This window comes from Mustelus asterias, chromosome 9 (assembly GCF_964213995.1).
Source record: "Mustelus asterias chromosome 9, sMusAst1.hap1.1, whole genome shotgun sequence".
NCBI lineage: Eukaryota > Metazoa > Chordata > Chondrichthyes > Carcharhiniformes > Triakidae > Mustelus > Mustelus asterias.
Genome location: NC_135809.1, coordinates 82,827,924 through 82,847,615, shown reverse-complemented (window position 1 = coordinate 82,847,615; position 19,692 = coordinate 82,827,924). Strand labels below are relative to the sequence as shown.

The 19,692-nt window shown below is 43.4% G+C and overlaps 1 protein-coding gene across 1 annotated transcript in view; it reads right to left on the bottom strand.

The window, feature by feature from the left end:
* The window catches only part of LOC144498778 (N-acetyl-beta-glucosaminyl-glycoprotein 4-beta-N-acetylgalactosaminyltransferase 1-like), a 736,002-nt gene that overhangs the window by 323,586 nt on the left and 392,724 nt on the right, over window positions 1-19,692 (bottom strand). The window contains exon 3 of the mRNA XM_078220446.1: window positions 3,118-3,231. Within this exon, the coding sequence (XP_078076572.1) occupies window positions 3,118-3,231 (114 nt within the window). The remainder of the gene's footprint in view (window positions 1-3,117; window positions 3,232-19,692) is intronic.

The window sequence follows — 19,692 nt, the reverse complement described above, 5'->3', positions numbered from 1 at the left end:
TACGGTATTATTTGACTCATTGGATCTATAGTGCTTACTGCATAAATAGGGATGCAGAATGTGGGGGGTTGGTATAGGAGGGATATGGGAAGTGGTGGAGTTGAGAGGGTGTGAAGGTTAGAGGGCCTAACAACCTTTAATGCAAGTGGGACCAGGTCGAGCGAACACAGGCAAGCCTACTCACCAACGTGCCTCTGTGGCCACATCCAAACTGTTTCCGGGTTTGGCAGGTCCAATTTCAACCTGTCCCTGCCTCCCTGGAGTGAATATAGTGGGTACACTGGCCATTTGTATAGAGATGGTTCTACCAAGACTGAAAATTTCCTTACTCTAGTTTTCTGCCTTAAAGATAAAAATACAGCCCTTAGTTGTGAAGGCAGCTCTTATTGTTCATCACATTGAAAACTAATTTAATGCTTTTTTTTATATAACAACAGATCTCAGGAATAGTAGAATACTGATTCTGGTACTGGACTAGTTATCCAGAAACCATCGTCAGGATTTTATTGATGGCTTAATTCCCAAGATCAGCACAAAATTTGTGGGTCGTCTCTTAATTGGCATCCGCCAAGTCTGCCATCCAATTAAGCAAGGTTACCTCTCTACACTGCTAGCCCAGAGAGCCCACAGCTTCAGCATTGCCAGTGCGAGGTTACTGCTCCTGAGGTTACAGGAATAATGACAGTGCACCTCCATTTTGCGGTAGCCTCTCAGGCAAGGAAACAAAACTTTTCTGTGGGAGCAAAGAAGTAATACCCCTGGTGATTCGAGGACTGAACCTTCCATCAGTGCCCTCGGGGTTGTGGTGCCGTTCAGAGCACCCACCTTGGACCACGGAACCTCCAGATGTGAAGGCTGAAAGCCCTCTGTACCAGGAAACTGCTGGAATATTGCCTCCAGTGCAGTGTCCTCCCCACATGGTGAGGGGTGATCCTGGCACCAGCAAAATGCCATTCAGTTCCAAAAAGGTGGTAACAGTACAAGTGTTGAATTGTTGTGAAACAGGAACTGATTTCACCTTTTGGTGACTCCGTTCACACACCAATGGGGCTCACTCTGAAATGGTCCAGTAAACGCTTCACTTGTATTGTAGCAACCACCTTGAATGGTTCAAGAAGGTAGTTCAAAATCACTTTCCCTTGGCAAATAAGGGGCAATAATTGCCTTGCCAGCAATATCCACTATCCTGAAATTTGTTTTTTAAATATACAAAACAGAACATGTATCAGAAATAACTCCATTAGGATGAAGCAGTCATTCGTTGCTATTCTTCATGATGTTTACAACATGAGCCACAGCGTAGAAGCTTCGTCCAAGGTACTATCAAATTCTACAAGTGAGCTGATATGCCAGGCCCAGACAAGCAGCAAACAAATAGCCATGAAATGGTTCCATGATCTGGATGCATCATTCTTTCTTTGAACTATCACTGCTGAAGCCCTTCAGATGAGAAATATATATGGCAAAGCTGTTCTGTCGTAGCTTCAGTTCAATGTAACTCATTGCTATTTGAACCGGCATGTAGACTCTGTGGTTGAGCTTTTCATCTTTAATACCTGAGCATAAAAGCCTCTCCCACTGGGAGCACCAAGCCTTTAAAATTAATGATGGAGAATTGTGCGCACTTTGTCTCTGTGTTTGTCGCAGGTGCTCCTTTCAAATACCTAGGCATTGAAGTCAAAAACCTGGCCTTAAAGGTTAATTAAAGATCATCAATCATGCATCAGGAAGTCTATAAATAGACTGTTTACCCCAGTATTGCAGATTGTTGAACTGCCTGAGAAGAATCTTCTGGAAAATATATTATTACGAAAGATGGACTTCAGTTGGTTATGTTTTTACATCAAGGTTTAATTCAAGGTAAATGGAGTAGTTTGGAGAGAGAGATGTGACCTCTCTGCTAAATCTGGCAAACCCACATTACCTGCTGTTATAAATCCAGGAACTCAAGTCAAAACTCATTAACAGCAGGGTGCAAGTTTTAACACCTGGACAGGAAGGAGGAAGCAGCTGGTCTTGATAAATTCAGACTCAGACTTTCGGAGTCAGTCAGACAGAGAAATGTGAGGAAGACAGCCCACAACAAGTGCTGCCAGGCCAAGCAGAGCACTGCTGAGGACAGATAACCTTTTGGAAGAAACAAGGTTTATGGAAGACGAAGGAGTCACCAGAGGATGTTTTGCGACTGGGAGTCCATTTTACTATGCTCAGAACATTCAGTTTGTTTTAAAACACTGGACAATACACTTTGGTGAAGCAGTGAGAAAGTTGAGATTTTATACACAAGGCAACAGATGGAATCTTCTGCTCTCAAAGGTGGCAAGCTTGCAGGTGGAAAAAGCATTAACTTAGGCAGGGTGGTGGTGTGCCTGAACCCTACCAGCTTCCCGCCTCCTGGGCAGGAAGACCTATGGTCAATGCTCCCACCCTGTTGCCAGTGGAAGACTTAAAATGGCCATTTAATGACCACTTAAGAGCTTCATCCTGCCCCCCCCGGTGAAATACATCCCTCCCTGCAACATTACTAACCTGTATCCTGGGTCCTAGATGATCCTGGCACTATGGTGCCTGATCTTCTAGCAGCTGCCACAGCCCCCTCAGTGGCACTGTTGAGCACAAGAGCTGCCAGCTTCTGATTGGCTGGCTGCTCTCGCTGGGTGGGACATCTTCCCCTGGGGTCTTGAATCCAGGGGAAGGCCCACGAGTAGCCTTACCATTGCCTGATTGGTGTGTGGTTCAATAGGCCTTCCCGAATTTGCTTTTTTCTATTTGGTCAGACTTAGTGAATATTTGTCCCAAACTGTCAGCTACTGACACTATTTTCTATATTTCATTTACCAGCTCCTGAACACATTGGAAGAATGCCAGTGACTTGCTCCTTTTCTTGTGCTCCATAGCATTATAGAGCAGCATCCGCCATAAAAGATGGATTGTAAGTGTAGAAATTATAAATTAATATCAATTTTCAAGAAAAAAACTGCTTTGAATTTATTTGATAATTCTTTGGCTCCATAGATTAGAGGGAACAACACAGGGGAGCATCTCTTATTTCAATTAAAAGTCTGTCTGTTGAAGATACTGAACTAGTTTTATGTGCTTTTCTTTTCTGATCCTCACCTCTGGTTTCCAGGGCAAACTCATTCGAGTCAAGTTCAAAGGCTGTCTGGATCCTCTTTGATAATCATCCAGCTCACCTTGTGAAGGTCTACCATATTTGCTTGGTGTGTCCAACTGTCAAATAAAACAGAACATTAGAACAAACTTGCGACAAGTCCAGAGTTATGCTTTTTTAAAAAAAAGATAAAAGTTGGGATGCCACGGTGGCAATCATGTTATGCCATTTGTCAGATCATCACCATGAAAAGAGCACAACTTTCCTAAATGCGTTTGCCAAACATTTTTGTTTGTGGAAGGCCAATCAACCACCATTCAAATCCCTAATATAGAAAAACATCCAAAGGTGCTTCACAGACACCTGGAGAAAGGGAGAAATATTAGCAGAGGTGACCAAAAGCTCGCTTAAAAAAGGGCATGCTTTAGGGAGGATCGTGAAGGAAGAAATGTTGGGAGGAGGGTTACAATTCAAGGAAATAGGGCCCAGGAATGAAGGCACAGCCTCCAAAGGGGTGGCTTTGCGGAGGGTGTGGAATGAGATGAAACACGAGAGTCCAGGCAGGTGGGTGAAAATTGTAGGGCTGAAGGGATGTTACAAGGGTATAGAGGGGTGCTGCCGCCGAGGAACTTTAACACAAGAAGGAGTTGTTCCATTACCAGAGCCGAAAGCAGGTGTTGGGTCCTCACTAATGGATGGTGAGGCCCTGGGCGGGATATTACCAGTGGTGGTCAATTGAGAGGCCATGGCCAGATCTGCTGTCTAATTGAGGACGGAGGCCTGTCTCTCAGAGCTGTCAGCGGATTTTAAATTATGTCAACAAGAAGGATGGATTCTTGGGTGACATCAATGTCACAAATGCATCACATCACTTAGAGACTTCAGACAAAACGTTCATGGCATTCCATTTTTTCATGCTTCATGGCTGAACACTTTTCATATTCTCAGTCGCAAGGTTATCACTGCCAATCGAGCTGAAATGAGAGGGGTTTGTGAGGCTCAGACAATGGGTAACATTGAAATGAGGTAACTTGAAGGATAAAGTCATTGTAGTCATGTGAAAAAACACTGAATATTTGAAAGCATGTTTCATCAAGGCTTTGGATTCCTGCTGTTAACATGCCCAAAGGCTTCACAAAAGTGGAGTATAAAAAAAGGACTCTTCTCTGAATGGGTTGTTGCGGGGAGAGAGAAAAGAAAACAATTCACAGCTGCCTGATTATATGTTATGATTTACAGATATTGCTGGCGTTAGGGAGTATAATTAATACTTTAACAATTACTGAAAAGACCAAGTGATCACAACATACAAAATTGAGGGCATCAGTTAATGAGGCAGTTTTTTAAAAAGAAATCTTCGGCTCAGCTGCCCTTAGACTGGGCTATAACTCCAGCCAAGGCAACAAGCAACATTTCTGTTTTGGCCAATGTTATAATTCATTGCTCATGCACTGAGTAAAGGGAAAATCTAGAGCCAGTCTTTCCTTATTATAGATTTAATCACAAAACCCCTAGAACTCAAGCACAAAATGCCTTTTTGTGCACCCCCACCAAGGTGAAAAGCAGTTCTTATATACATTTAAGAATAATACCCGAACCTTTCTCCAACTAGTAACAGCTACTCTCACTTCTACCTAGAGCACACACTTCATTGTGACAAGATTACAATATTAACAGCCAATCATGAGGCTAGCCCTCAATAAGATACACCCAAGATCAGCAGCTCACTGTGAATTTCAGCAGTGTTGTATTCTGAATCTTTAAGCCAAATGCATAAATGTGTACAGCAGTACTGCAAGAAATTCGTTTAATCCTCAAAGTACCCTCAGCACCTTTATAGATATTGGGCGGAATTTAATCCAGGTGATGGGGTTCTTATCAATGGACCTGGAAGTTGGCAGGATTTCCAAGTGGGTGAGAAGTGGCTAGCCAAACGTGATCATGCAGTGGCTATCCAATTAGAAGTGGCATGCAGGGCCCATCCAATTCCATTGCGGGGCGAACCCTTTTGCTGTTCTTGTCTCTGTTAATGATATCTCTGGTGCCTGCTGACAGGATTGCTGCTCTGCTACTCAGGCTTTCAACAAAAAAGGTGCGATGGGCGGGCTTGCTTGGTAGTACACAACTTGAATATTGCTCAAAAGACAGACATGTTGCCAAAACTTCTTGTCTTCCACTCATCAGGACAAATGCAAGAGTGTCAAATTCTCTATGGTGATGCCTCAGCCAATCAGAATTAACTTGAGTATAAATTGTTGTAATCGTTTGAAATTTGGCATTCTTACATTTGTCCTGATGAGTACAAGATGAAAAGCTTCAGCTATCCATTATTTTTGTAGGTGTCTCAACCATGGCCAAGTTGAATATTTTAACCTAATTTTACTTGGACAAGGAGCACTATTTTTGATTTTGATCCCCACCTGCTCCTTTGAGCTCTCAAGCCCTGCAACACATTTTTTAGCACTGTGCTTGAGTTAATTAATTGTGAAGCATTTTGGATTCATCCATATTCATCTCACGATCGCTTTGCCTTGGGGTTTCAGTGATATCAGACAGGAAAGACCTCACAGAATGAAGGTGCTTAAAGACATGTTTCCTTCCCAAGGGAAAGACACTGTGGAAAAAACACACAAAGTACGATTGCTGGTTGGTGGCAACTTGTAATGTAGGTACCGGTCTGATTCGCGTCTTCTCCATGATGCAGAAGTTCATCTTCACCAGTCCTGAAAAATGGGTATTACCATATCACCACCTGCCTAATATGTAGTTTCAGTAACATCTACCAAACTGAATAAAGGGTGGAGTATGTAAAAGGCATTCCATGTGATTTTGCCCACATTGCACTACTGTTCAGGAGAATTTCTACTCCCATTTGTGTTCACAGCAAGGTGCAGCTACCCAGGCTTATGCCGTCACTGATCAGAGACTTACATGTTCAGGTAAGCTGTGACTAGGAATAGTATGCCAGAATTAACATTCACCTGAACCATGGAAATAGGCAGCTGCAAAGTACTGACTGTGCAGATCTCCCTCAGTACCAATCCGGGGTATCTGTCTAGTTCAGATGCTCACCCACTTGAAAAGTGTACTGAGCCAAATTGATACTTCGAATACATTTGTATCACATCATATTCTTAATCATAAATTTAACTCAGTAGTAAATTTTTAAAAAAGTCACCATTCAACTTATAATTTAGGGTAACCTTAGGATCAGACAATCATACAGCATAGAAGGAGATGTTTGATCAGGTACCACACAAAAGGCTACTTAATGAGATATGAACGTAGTATCTTAGTATGGACAGAGGATCGGCTAAATAATAGAAGACAGAGAGTTGGAATAGAAGGGGCATTTTCAGGTTGGAAACTTGTAACTAGAGGAGTGTCATAGGGATCAGTGCTGGGGCCACAATTATTTACAATATATATTTATGACTTGGACGAGGGAAGTAATTGTACTATTGCCAAGTTTGTGGATGACACAAAAATAGGTGGGAAGGCAAGTACTGAGGACGATACAAAGAGTAGACAGGTTAGGTGAGTGGGCAAAAACTTAGCAGATAGAACAAAGAACAATACAGCACAGGAACAGGCCCTTCGGCCCTCCAAGCCCGCGCCGCTCCCTGGTCCAAACTAGACCATTCTTTTGTATCCCTCCATTCCCACTCCGTTCATGTGGCTATCTAGATAAGTCTTAAACGTTCCCAGTGTGTCCGCCTCCACCACCTTGCCCGGCAGCGCATTCCAGGCCCCCACCACCCTCTGCGTAAAATACGTCCTTCTGATATCCGTGTTAAACGCCCCCCCCCCTCACCTTGAACCTATGACCCCTCGTGAACGTCACCACCGACCTGGGAAAAAGCTTCCCACCGTTCACCCTATCTATGCCTTTCATAATTTTATACACCTCTATTAGGTCAGCCCTCATCCTCTGTCTTTCCAGTGAGAACAACCCCAGTTTACCCAATCTCTCCTCATAACTAGGCCCTTCCATACCAGGCAACATCCTGGTAAACCTCCTCTGCACTCTCTCTAAAGCCTCCACGTCCTTCTGGTAGTGTGACGACCAGAACTGGGCGCAGTATTCCAAATGTGGCCGAACCAACGTTCTATACATCTGCAACATCAGACCCCAACTTTTATACTCTATGCCCCATCCTATAAAGACAAGCATGCCATATGCCTTAATGGAATATAGTGTAGGAAAATGTGAAGTTATGCACTTTGGTAGGAAGAATAAAGGTACTGAATATTACTTAAATGGAGAAAGACTGCAGAAAGCTGCAGTACGGAATGATTTGGGGTCCTCGTGCATAAATCACAAAAAGCTAGCATGCAAGTTCAGCAGGTAATTGGGAAGAAAAAATGGAATGTTGGCCTTTATTTCAAAGAAAATGGAATATAAAAATAGAGGGATCTTGCTAAAGCTGTACAAAGCATTAGTTAGACCACACCTGGAATACTGTGAACAGTTTTGGCCCCTTATCTAAGGAAAGGTGTACTGGCATTAGAAGCAGTCCAGAGAAGGTTCACTAGGTTGATCTCAGTAATGGAGGGATTTCCTTATGAGGAGAGGTTGAGTAGGTTGGGTCTGTATTCATTGGAGTTCAGAAGAATGAGAGGCAACTTTATCGAGACATATAGGAATCTCAGGGGGCTTAACACCTTTAGATGCTGAGAACTTGCTTCCTCTTGTGGGAGAGTCTAGGACCAGAGGGCATTAGCTCAGAGTGAGGAGTCACTCATTTGAGACAGAGATAAGGAGGAATTTCTTCTCAGAGGCGAGTAAATCTGTGGAATTCTTTACTGCAGAGGGCTGTGGAGACTGGATTGTTAGGTATATTAAAGGCTGAGGTAGATAGATTTTTAATCAGTCAGGGAATGAAGGGTTCTGGAGATAAGGTGGGAAAGTGGATTGAGGATTATATCAGATCAGTCATGATCACATTGAAAGGCAGGGCAGACTCGATAGGCCGAACGGCCTACTTCTACTCGACGTCTTATAGTTTTTCAGCCCATCATTGCCTGTGATTGTATCTTGCCCCTTTTAAAATATGTAAAATCCCTTAAACTCTCAAACCCTAGCACAATTCAACCACCTTTTAATACCTTCCCCTAAAGTTATTAAAAATATTGCAACATAAATATTTCCTGTATTACTGCAAGATAAAACAATATATCATTTCATTGAAATACACTGATCTGGATTTGCACTGGGATAAAGCTCACAATGCTAACGCGGTTGCGGGGGAAATGCTGAGAGTCACTGATGTGTCCTTTTCACAGATAAATAGATGGAATCACAGAATATGATCTCCAGAACATTGGTAACATTACCAGATTTCCGCATAATGGAAACAAAAATGACATATAAATCACAGCAACGAGACAAGTCATTCTTCCTGATCGGTCTATGTTGGTGTTAATGCTCCACACGAACCTCCTTCCACCCACATTCATTTAACCCTAGCAGCTTATCCTTCTATTCCTTTCTCCCTCACTTACCTATCTGGCTTACCCCAAAATGCATCAATGCTGGTCTTCTCAATCATTCCATGTGGCAGCAAATTCCACATTCCCACCAGTGTCTGGCTAAAGAAGATTCTCCTGAGTTCCTTATTGGTTTTACAATCAGTGTGAAATGGGTCTTTGAAGGTGGAGAGTAGGGAAGAGATGGTGGTGTAAGGGTAATATCACTGGCCTGGTAATCCAAAATCCCAGCCTAACATTCTGGGTTCAAATCCCACCATGGCAGCTGGTAGAATTTAAATGTAATTAATAAATCTGGAATATAAAGCTTCTCATAGTAATGGTGACCAGAAACTATCATCCATTGTTGTAAAAACTGGTTCACTAATGTGCTCAAAGGGAGGAAAATCTGCCATCCTTACCTGGTCTGGCCTACATGTGACTCCAGAGCCACAGCAATGTGGTTGACTTTTAACTGCCCTGTGAAAAGGCCTAGCGAGCCACTCAGTTTAAGGGTTGGGCAACAGATGCTGGCCTTACCAATGACATCCACATCCCACGAAAGAATGATAAAAAAAATGAGGATGGCGTATATGTTACAAATGGCATTACACAGCTTTTCGATTAATACAATAACGTCGGGAGGAGCTGGGGAACAAACAGCATTGAACATGATGGAAATATCTCAAAGCACTAAATATTGCAGAGAGGAAGCTAAAAAGGCATATCGCGGCAAATCTAGCCAGCATATGAAATATGAATGGACATCTGGCATAAGGAAGCAGAAAAAACCCAATGGACAAATGAATTATAAAAGGAAACTATTTAATAAAATAACCCTATGAAAATTCGCAATATGGAAATATTTTTTATATTTCTCAGTGTGCTGCTTTCATAAAAACAAATATCCACAATGCCTATGTTTATTTAGTGAAATAAAACATATATATTTCATACACACATATATAATCGTTCTTGAAATATATTAATCTCATTAGGGCGTGACTGTGCTTCAACGTTTCCAGACTTGTCAAGTGACAGTACATCTAGTTTTGATCTTTAAAATTCACATTCAAGATCAATCTTTTTAACATTTTTACAACCACGTTTTTAAAAAATTCATTCATGAGACATGGGGCATTGCCAGCATGTATTGCCCATCCCTAGTTGCTCAAGGGCAATTGAGAGTCAACCACATTGCTGTGGCTCTGGAGTCACATGTAGGCCAGACCAGGTAAGGACGGCAGATTTCCTTCACTAAAGGACATTAGTGAACCATAAGACCATAAGACATAGGAGCGGAAGTAAGGCCATTCGGCCCATCGAGTCCACTCCACCATTCAATCATGGTTGATTTCAACTCCATTTACCCGCTCTCTCCCCATAGCCCTTAATTCCTCGAGAAATCAAGAATTTATCAATTTCTGTCTTGAAGACGCTCAACGTCCCGGCCTCCACAGCCCTCTGTGGCAATGAATTCCACAGACCCACCACTCTCTGGCTGAAGAAATTTCTCCTCATCTCTGTTCTAAAGTGACTCCCTTTTACTCTAAGGCTGTGCCCCCGTGTCCTAGTCTCCCCTGTTAATGGAAACAACTTCCCTACGTCTATCCTATCTAAGCCGTTCATTATCTTGTAAGTTTCTATCAGATCTCCCCTCAACCTCCTAAACTCCAATGAATATAATCCCACGATGCTCAGACGTTCATCGTATGTCAGGCCTACCATTCCTGGGATCATCCGTGTGAATCTCCGCTGGACCCGCTCCAGTGCCAGTATGTCCTTCCTGAGGTGTGGGGTCCAAAATTGCTCACAGTACTCCAAATGGGGCCTAACCAGTGCTTTATAAAGCCTCAGAAGTACATCCCTGCTTTTGTATTCCAAGCCTCTTGAGATAAATGACAACATTACATTTGCTTTCTTAATTACGGACTCAACCTGCAAGTTTACCTTTAGAGAATCCTGGACTAGGACTCCCAAGTCCCTTTGCACTTTAGCATTATGAATTTTGTCACCGTTTAGAAAATAGTCCATGCCTCTATTCTTTTTTCCAAAGTGCACGACCTCGCACTTACCCACGTTGAATTTCATCAGCCACTTCTTGGACCACTCTCCTAAACTGTCTAAATCTTTCTGCAGCCTCCCCACCTCCTCAATACTACCTGCCCCTCCACCTATCTTTGTATCATCGGCAAACTTGGCCAGAATGCCCCCAGTCCCGTCATCTAGATCGTTAATATATAAAGAGAACAGCTGTGGCCCCAACACTGAACCCTGCGGGACACCACTTGTCACCGGTTGCCATTCTGAGAAAGAACCTTTTATCCCAACTCTCTGCCTTCTGTCTGACAGCCAATCGTCAATCCATGTTAGTACCTTGCCTCGAATACCATGGGCCCTTATTTTACTCAGCAGTCTCCCGTGAGGCACCTTGTCAAAGGCCTTTTGGAAGTCAAGATAGATAACATCCATTGGCTCTCCTTGGTCTAACCTATTTGTTATCTCTTCAAAGAACTCTAACAGGTTTGTCAGGCACGACCTCCCCTTACTAAATCCATGCTGACTTGTCCTAGATGGGTTTTTCCGACAATCGACAACGGTTTCATGGTCATCAGTAGATTCTTAATTCCAGATATTTTTATTGAATTCAAATTCCACCATCTGCTATGGCGGGATTCGAACCTGAGTCCCCACCAACATTAGCTGAGTTTCTGGATTAATAGTTTAGCGATTATACCATTAGGCCATCGCCTACTTGCTATTCAACTACAGAATTCACAGCACCTGATTTCCAATTTTGGAAGGTCCTGTCACAGGATACACTAGGTCTCACACTTTGGATCTGGTGGCACGTTAACCATAACGAAACAGAACCTTGGTCCAAAGGTACCACAAAGGACTGACATTTCAGAGGCATCAAGCAGACTTTGAACAACAGTGTCCAAAAACCTGCAAGGAAAGCATCTTGCAGTCTGCTGCACTGAATGTCAACTCATTGCAAAGCCCTCTCCAGGCGCTAAAGGTGACCCCCTGCCCAACCCATTCCACCCCCCCTCCACCCCCCCAACCCCCCCAAACTCCCCCCCCACCCCCCCAACCCCCCCCACACCCCCCCAACTCCCCCCCCCCACCCCCCCACAACTCCCCCCCCCCACACCCCCCCAACTCCCCCCCCACCCCCCCAACCCCCCCAACTCCCCCCCCAACCCCCCCCAACTCCCCCCCCCCCCCAACCCCCCCCCCACCTCCACTGAGCAGTCACTTGCTTCGGTAACAAATAGCAGAGGACCTTTAAAGAACCATTTGAAATCTCTTCAGGATGGTTGAAGTTGAGTGTTAATACAAAAGTACCCTATCACTATTTAAGAATTGTGCTTGGTGGTCATTAGCTTGACCGATTTTGGCCAAGGGAAAAACAATTTGGGATTTTTTTTTGTGTAATTACAGGCCTTTGGCAATATTTAAACATAAGAGAGGATGATTGCTGCTCTATTTCTTCAAATAAACAAACCAATTCTGCCTATTAATTCTCTGTCATCTTCTTTTGATCTGGCCTTGCAATAAGCGATACTGCCAATGTGTTCTACCTTTACAGTAACTCTTGCCTGCCCTAAAGGCTTCATGAAGCACTTCCTCTCTTTCGCTGAACAGTTCTTTTTTGATTCACTGCTACCTTACTGGAAATTGCTTAACATTAGTTTCAGTGCATTTCCATCAGAAAACTGATTGATTTTAGAAAGCTGACACCTTAACCAACGGCCTAATTAAAAACTGAAGATGCAGTTACCAGCCTTTGTAACTTAAGCTGCAGGTGTTCTCAATATTCCTATGTTTGTGTTGGAGGAAAAAAAAATAGTGATTGCAAGTCAGGGAAAATACAAAATAATGTGGATTTCTGGAGGACAGTCTGAGGACATGATCCTCAGGAGAATTTTGATTGTTTATCTTACAATGATGTACTATAGTTAATTGCAGGCACTTTTATACTTCAGAATTCATTTTAATCCATAATTTGATTCCAAAAGGCCATCCTGACTGCCATGCTCCTCGGATATTTACTCCACCTTCAGATCCTTCACAGAGATGTTGAACCTCATCCAACTCTCCATCTTTTCATGGAGCCTCTCTCTGTCCACCAATTCTCCCAGTTCTTATTGGCACTCTTATCCCTTTCCCTGCCACCTTTCTATGTTCAGTCTAAACCAATTCTTTTCCTCCGTTCCAATCCTCAGTTCATACTGCCATTCTTTTGCCCGTTAACCACCCTTGTTCAACCCTATATTCTTTCTTCTTGTAATAACTTCAAAGATGATTTGTTATGGCTTTGAGTTACAAAGGGTTTATTACCAATATGCACACAAACAAGGGTTTGTCAGAACTGCATCCACGTCTACTCTTCACTCCTCTCTGGCTCCAACTGAGGTTCCTCCCCAAACAAGGAAATGGGCTCTTGCACTCGATAGGCTCCACTTCCAGTGACACCTCTCCAAAGGGTCTGGCCTGATCACGTGGCCCTCAGGAATTGCCCCCTTAAAGGGGCCATGCTACTACATTTCAGTCATGCTTCCTGACCCAACTTCCCACTCCACCAATTTCTAAGTGGATTGAGGGGGAGAGTGAGCCAGTGCTATCTTCTTTCTGTGAATATAAATATGTGGATCAAACACCCAAAATGCTGAGCATGTATGAACTTCAGTTTTTTTTTTAAGCTTGAGCACTAATGGAATTAAATTGTAGTTAACCAGCAAGTCTCACCAACAACCTTCACGTAGACCTGATCAGGTCACCATTGTCAAAGTAATGTGGCTGAGCAGCATAGCACAATCACTCGTAGCACGGAGGCTATCTGCCACTCTCACCTGGCAGTATCACTTATTGCAAGGCCAGCATCCAGCCCAAGTCAAGCAAGAGCCAGTGCTAAAGTTTATAGGAATGTCAAATAATAGAACTAGAAGGTAAAAAACATTATAATTTATTCAGACTGGATGCTCAATTACAGTACTGTTCAGAACCTCATGATGCTCTCACTTGAACGGGTGAACCTACCCAAGTGATCACTCGAGGGATTTGAACCACCTTCAGAGTACCAGCCTGGTATATTCCTTACAAGCAGCAATGTAAACATTCAAAAAGAGAGCTGAGGAGCTAAGGGATAATTTGTCTGAAACCCCATTAACTCCCCTTCACAATGCTGAAAATTCCAATTGTACCAGTACTGCCAGTGAATTAAAGTGCCAGGTACATTGTCCTTCTTAAATTGCAATGATATTGTAGGCACTGATTGGTAATATTCTATAACAGGCAATAGGAATGAATCGGTTCCATTAATTCGTGCCATGAAAATTATCAGGGGACTCACTCATATTTACAGGAGCTGAACTGTAAATTATTACTCCTACTTCAATCTTTTTATCAAACCTTCAGTCATGTCCCAATTATCTTTTCCATCAGAGTGATGCACGACTTTATCCAGGGTCCCTATAATTTGCTTGGCTAAGAGTTGAGCCCACTCAACAACAGCATTTTTCTGCAATAGTAAAGATCTAAGCAGAGTGTAACTGAAATTATAAATCTTTTGAGAACTATCAGACCAACAATTACAGCACTTATATCTATATATACCACTTTGCATGTCGAATGTCTAACAGATTGGAGAAACAAATGTGCAAGGAGCAGCAGAGAAAAAAAATCAATAGAATGGAAAAAATGATTTGCATTTATATAGTGTCTTTCATGACCTCAGGATGTCCCAAGTGCATTACAGTCAATGAAGTACTTTTGAAGTGTAGTCACTGTCGTATAATATAGGAAACACAGCAGACAATTTGAGCAGAGCAAGGTCCCATTAACAGCAATGAGATAATGGCTGGATCATCTGTTATTTTAATGATGTTGGTTGTGAGATAAATATTGACCAAGGCACTCGGCGTAACCTGAGAAGTTAACAGTCAAAGTCAAACAAAGAATTGGAGAACTGTGCAATTTCAGCTGCAGTGCTGAAACTTTGTTTCAACTCCCCTGGCCAGGAAATGAAGAGACAGAAAATATCTGATAAGGTTTCTCCTCCTGACCACAATCCAGCAACACATTCTGAAAAACACTGTGTATGGATATAGAATGAGAATGGTGCAGGGTGCATATGGATATAGGATGAGAATAGCACAGGGTCCATATGGATATAGGATGAGAATGGCACAAGGTGCGTATGGATACAGGATGAGAATGGCACTGGGTGCGTATGGATATGGATGAGAATGAGGCTGAATTCACCTGTTATTCAAAACATGGCCAAATTGTATTCTGATAATCACTGCCTAGGTTCACATTTGAAGAATATTCATGAGGTTTATAGAATCATAGAAACCCTACAGTGCAGAAAGAGGCCATTTGGCCCATCGAGTCTGCACTGACCACAATCCCACCCAGGCCCTACCCCCATATCCCAACATATTTACCCGCTAATCCCTCTAACCTGCGCATCTCAGCTCACTAAGGAGCAATTTTAGCATGGCCAATCAACCTAACTCGCACATCTTTGGACTGTGGGAGGAAATCGGAGCACCCGGAGGAAACCCACACAGACGCGAGGAGAATGTGCAAACTCCACATAGACAGTGAGTGACCCAAGCTGGGAATCAAACCCAGGTCCCTGGAGCTGTGAAGCAGCAGTGCTAACCACTGTGCTACCGTGCCGCCCACCAGGTTAAGTAGCAGAGAGCAGCTGGTGCCAAACAGAGCTGTGACACACAAGGAGTCAGCGTCTGACCAGGAGGCAGGGAAAATGTACGTGGACAAAGCGTTCAACTGAGCTGTATCCTTTCAAATCTACTGGAGCAGTGGTTTCTCACTGTGGTTAAATTTACTGATGTGGAGATGCCGGCGTTGGACTGGGGTAAACACAGTAAGAAGTTTAACAACACCAGGTTAAAGTCCAACAGGTTTATTTGGTAGCAAAAGCCACACAAGCTTTCGGAGCTCCAAGCCCCTTCTTCAGGTGAGGAAGGGGCTTGGAGCTCCGAAAGCTTGTGTGGCTTTTGCTACCAAATAAACCTGTTGGACTTTAACCTGGTGTTGTTAAACTTCTTACTATGTTAAATTTACTAACAACCCTATTTAAACAGTACCTTTTATGACTTTTAGACTCCCCAAAGGTAGGGGTGTCTAAAACTAGAGGGCATAGCTTTAAGGTGAGAGGGGAGAGATACAAATGTGTCCAGAGGGGCAATTTTTTCACACAGACGGTGGTGAGTGTCTGGAACAAGCTGCCAGAGGTAGTAGTAGAGGCAGGTACAATTTTATCTTTTAAAAAGCATTTAGATAGTTACATGGATAAGATGGGTATAGAGGGATATGGGCCAAATGCGGGCAATTGGGATTAGCTAAGGGGTTTTTAAAAAAGCGCAGCATGGACAAGTTGGGCCGAAGGGCCTGTTTCCATACTGTAAACCTCTATGACTCTATGATCAAAAGAGTCCCAAACTGCATTCCAGTCAATTAAATGGTTTGGAAGTCACTGTTGCACTGTAGGGGTGGTAGCGTATCTGCACACAGCAGGTTACACAAACAGCAGGCAGAATTCTCCCATTTGGAGACTCAGTGCAGTGGTGGATGGATCCGCCAATGTCTATCCCACGGACCAAAATGGTGGAAATCCGCACAAAACTCTGCATTTGGAACCTCATTAATGATGTACAAGCGAGCTCTCCTTCGACTCTGCTGGTGGACCGACAACTGGTTCGTCTGCCCACGCTCAGCTAACGGGTTCAAAGGTCCCGGCAACATATGTAAACACCAATCCAGCACAGGCTTATCACACTCTCCAGCCTACCTGTCTTCACCAGACCGGGCAGGGTGTCAGTAATCCAGGGGGAAAAACCTCAAGAGGAAGCTGGCTCCGCGATGGGTCCAGCAGAACAGTGCTGTCAATGAAAATCAGCTCAGCATGGAGAGGGAGGCAGGAAGGGAGTGGTGTACAGAGCATCAGGAGCAGCACAATGCTAAGGCAGAAAGGCTTTGTTGCAATCACCTCAAAGTCTCTGGCGAACTAAGGACTGCCTTGCGCACACTACTCTAGCAATCGTGTTTGACACCAATGTGATTTCCCGCTGGCATGACACAAGATTGACAGGCTTGACAGGACACCAGTGGGCAGCTGTTTTATTGAGCATTCATGAGATCCAAATGAATGCAAATTATATTCATGCCACCAGCCAGCAGGATGACCAACCTGCCATTAATCCACCATTAGGAGAATTGCAATGTAATTTTTAAGCCAGCGGGTTTCTGACTCTCTCCAGTTTCTCTGTGCTCACCCACCAAACCCACCGCGGGCGAGTTGGGAGAATTCCACCCAGCAATCTGATAATCTGTTTTTCTGATGTTAATTACTAGGTCTACTAGATTGATACAGTAAGGGGTCTAACAACACCAGGTTAAAGTCCAACATGTTTATTTGGTAGCAAATGCTGAGTGGCGTTTGCTATCAAATAAACCTGTTGGACTTTAACCTGGTGTTGTTAGACTCCTTACTGTGTTTACCCCAGTCCAACGCCGGCATCTCCACATCATACTAGATTGATACCAGGAATGAGCAGATTGTCTTGTGAGGAAAGGTTAGACAGGTTGGAGTTTCAAAGAGTGAGGGGTGATTGAAGTGTACAAGATCCTGAACGGTCTTGACAAGGTGGATGTGAAAATGATGTTTCCTCTTGTGGATGAATCCAGAACTAGGGGGCACGGTTTTAAAATTAGGGGTCACTCTTTTCCGACAGAGATGAGAATTTATTTTTCCCAGAGGGTTGTGTGATTTTGGCAATCTCTGTCTCAGTAGGTGGCGGAAGCGGGGTCACTGAATATTTTTTATGGCAAAGGTAGATAGATTATTGTTGGGCAAGGGAATCAAAGGTTATCAGGGTAGATGGCAATATAGAATTGGAAACAGAAGATCAGCCATGTTCTTGATGAATGGCAGAGCAGGCCCAATGGGTTAGATGGCTGGCTCCTGCTCCTATTTCTCATGTTCTTAATTGAGAGATGAATATTGGCCAATATATCAGGGATATCTCACCTGCTCTTCTTCAGAGTAATGTCATGGGATGTTTTACACTCACCTGAGAGGTCAGACTGGGCTTTGGTTTTACGGTCCATCTCCAACTCTCTCAATACCACGCTGGGATATCGACCTTTATTCTTGTGCGCAAATCTCTGGAGTGAGACATGAATCTACAACCTTCTATCTAACTCATAGGAAAAGGTCCCACCACTTGAGTCACAACTGACACCACCAAACTAATCCACTGCCACCTACTGTTTCCAAATAACCTACATAACAGTCACATGAAAAATTCACACTGAAATTAAATATGACAAGAAAGTTACTCAAATCATCATTTAAAAAAACATTTTTCCACTCCACAAATACTCCAACTCCAATAGCACGTAGATTATTTCTCAAACTAACCAGAAATCAATGAAAAGGAATGCAGCCTCAGATCATTTACCATTCCTAAACCAAAATACTTGTTTCTCACACATTGCCACGTAGCTGGAAATGGGAAGCAGCCTTTTATGGAATTCTAAACACATGTGTTGAGTTCAGAAAAACTGTAATCCCACCATGATTATCAGGATTGGCCCCAAAGAAAATAACACACCCTCATTTCAACCCTGGGTGAATGGGTGGAGAGGTGAGTTGGGAACTAGCTTTCTGCTGAAGAAATCAGGCCTGGGCTATTTTAACTCCCAGGTCTCATATACATTTTGCTGGCCCAAATAAACTGTAAAATGTTGCATGGCCCAGACATAGCCCACTGACACAAACAAAGTAGGTGATAGGACTGAGGTTTCGGAGAGTCTGCCTGAAAGGCGGTGGGAAACAGTCCAAGCCAGAGGAGGTCTAAGCTTTCTTATCTTTCTTCGAAGTAGATCCTAACGCAATCTGCTTCATTCTGGCAGATTCCTGGATCAGCTTCAAGTTCAAATTGCGGTTGGTCTCAATAATGTCGTCAAACCTAACATATAGATGTAGAGGAGAACCCTTGATGCCCGGTCATGAGAGTTGGTTAAAATCCTAAATGGTGGGGGAAGTAACTTGATGATTTTATCTGCTCATCCATCAATTTCTGTGGGCGGTAAGGTTAAAATTTCTGCTCACTTAGCATTCCAATATGACCTGGCAGGCTGATCAGAATCTCTGGACTTATCTGAAGACCAGCATTCATAACACCTTTTCTCAGGGGAATGATGTGCGGATTAGGTTGATTGGCCATGCTAAATTGCACCTTAGTGTCAGGGGGATTTGTACGGTAAATATATGGGAATATGGGGGTAGGGCCTGGGTGGGATTGTTGTTGATGCAGGCTTGATGGGCCGACTGGCCTCCTTCTGTACTGTAGAGATCCTATGAATCATTCTCTGAATGCTTGTAAGTTCTAGCAGTTGCCACTACTCAATCCTGGCGCTGCTGGGACTACAGAGCTGCTGTTCGATCAGATTGACTGGAATCTCTAGGTAAGACTTCTTCCCAGATTGGGGCTGGGAGTTCCACTCCAGAGCTGTCCCCAGAGCAATAAGCTTGGTTTTGTTGCGCGGGATGCCCACAGGTTTCTGCAAGGCATGGTGCAGATGGGCCTACTCGACCCAGGGAAGCGGTTAATCCTCCCCCCAGTAAATCCACTGCCAAGGTAAAAGGCCAGCATCCAACTCACTCTCTCCCTTTTCCCTGTTGCACTGAAGAAAAGTTCAAATATGTTGATTACATATTTACTCACAAGCAAATCCAACATTACTTTTACATTAAGTAACATGTCTCCCCATTACATAAATGTCAGAGTAAACAGGTCACGGACATGTATTATTCACATTCAAAAATGATGTAAGTTCTCACACGATGGAATTTAAAAATATATACATTCTTGGGATGTGAATGTCACTTTGAAAGCCTACATTCGTTGCCCATCCTTAATTCCCCTTGAGAAGGTACTTCTCGGGAGTAAGTCTGAAGGGAATGTGATGGGTAAAGAATCAGCAAGTTTACTCAACAAGAGCGACAGCAGTAAGGGCAATACCCCATCGTCAGGTAGCTTATCTCAAATTAGACCATCCCATCCCAC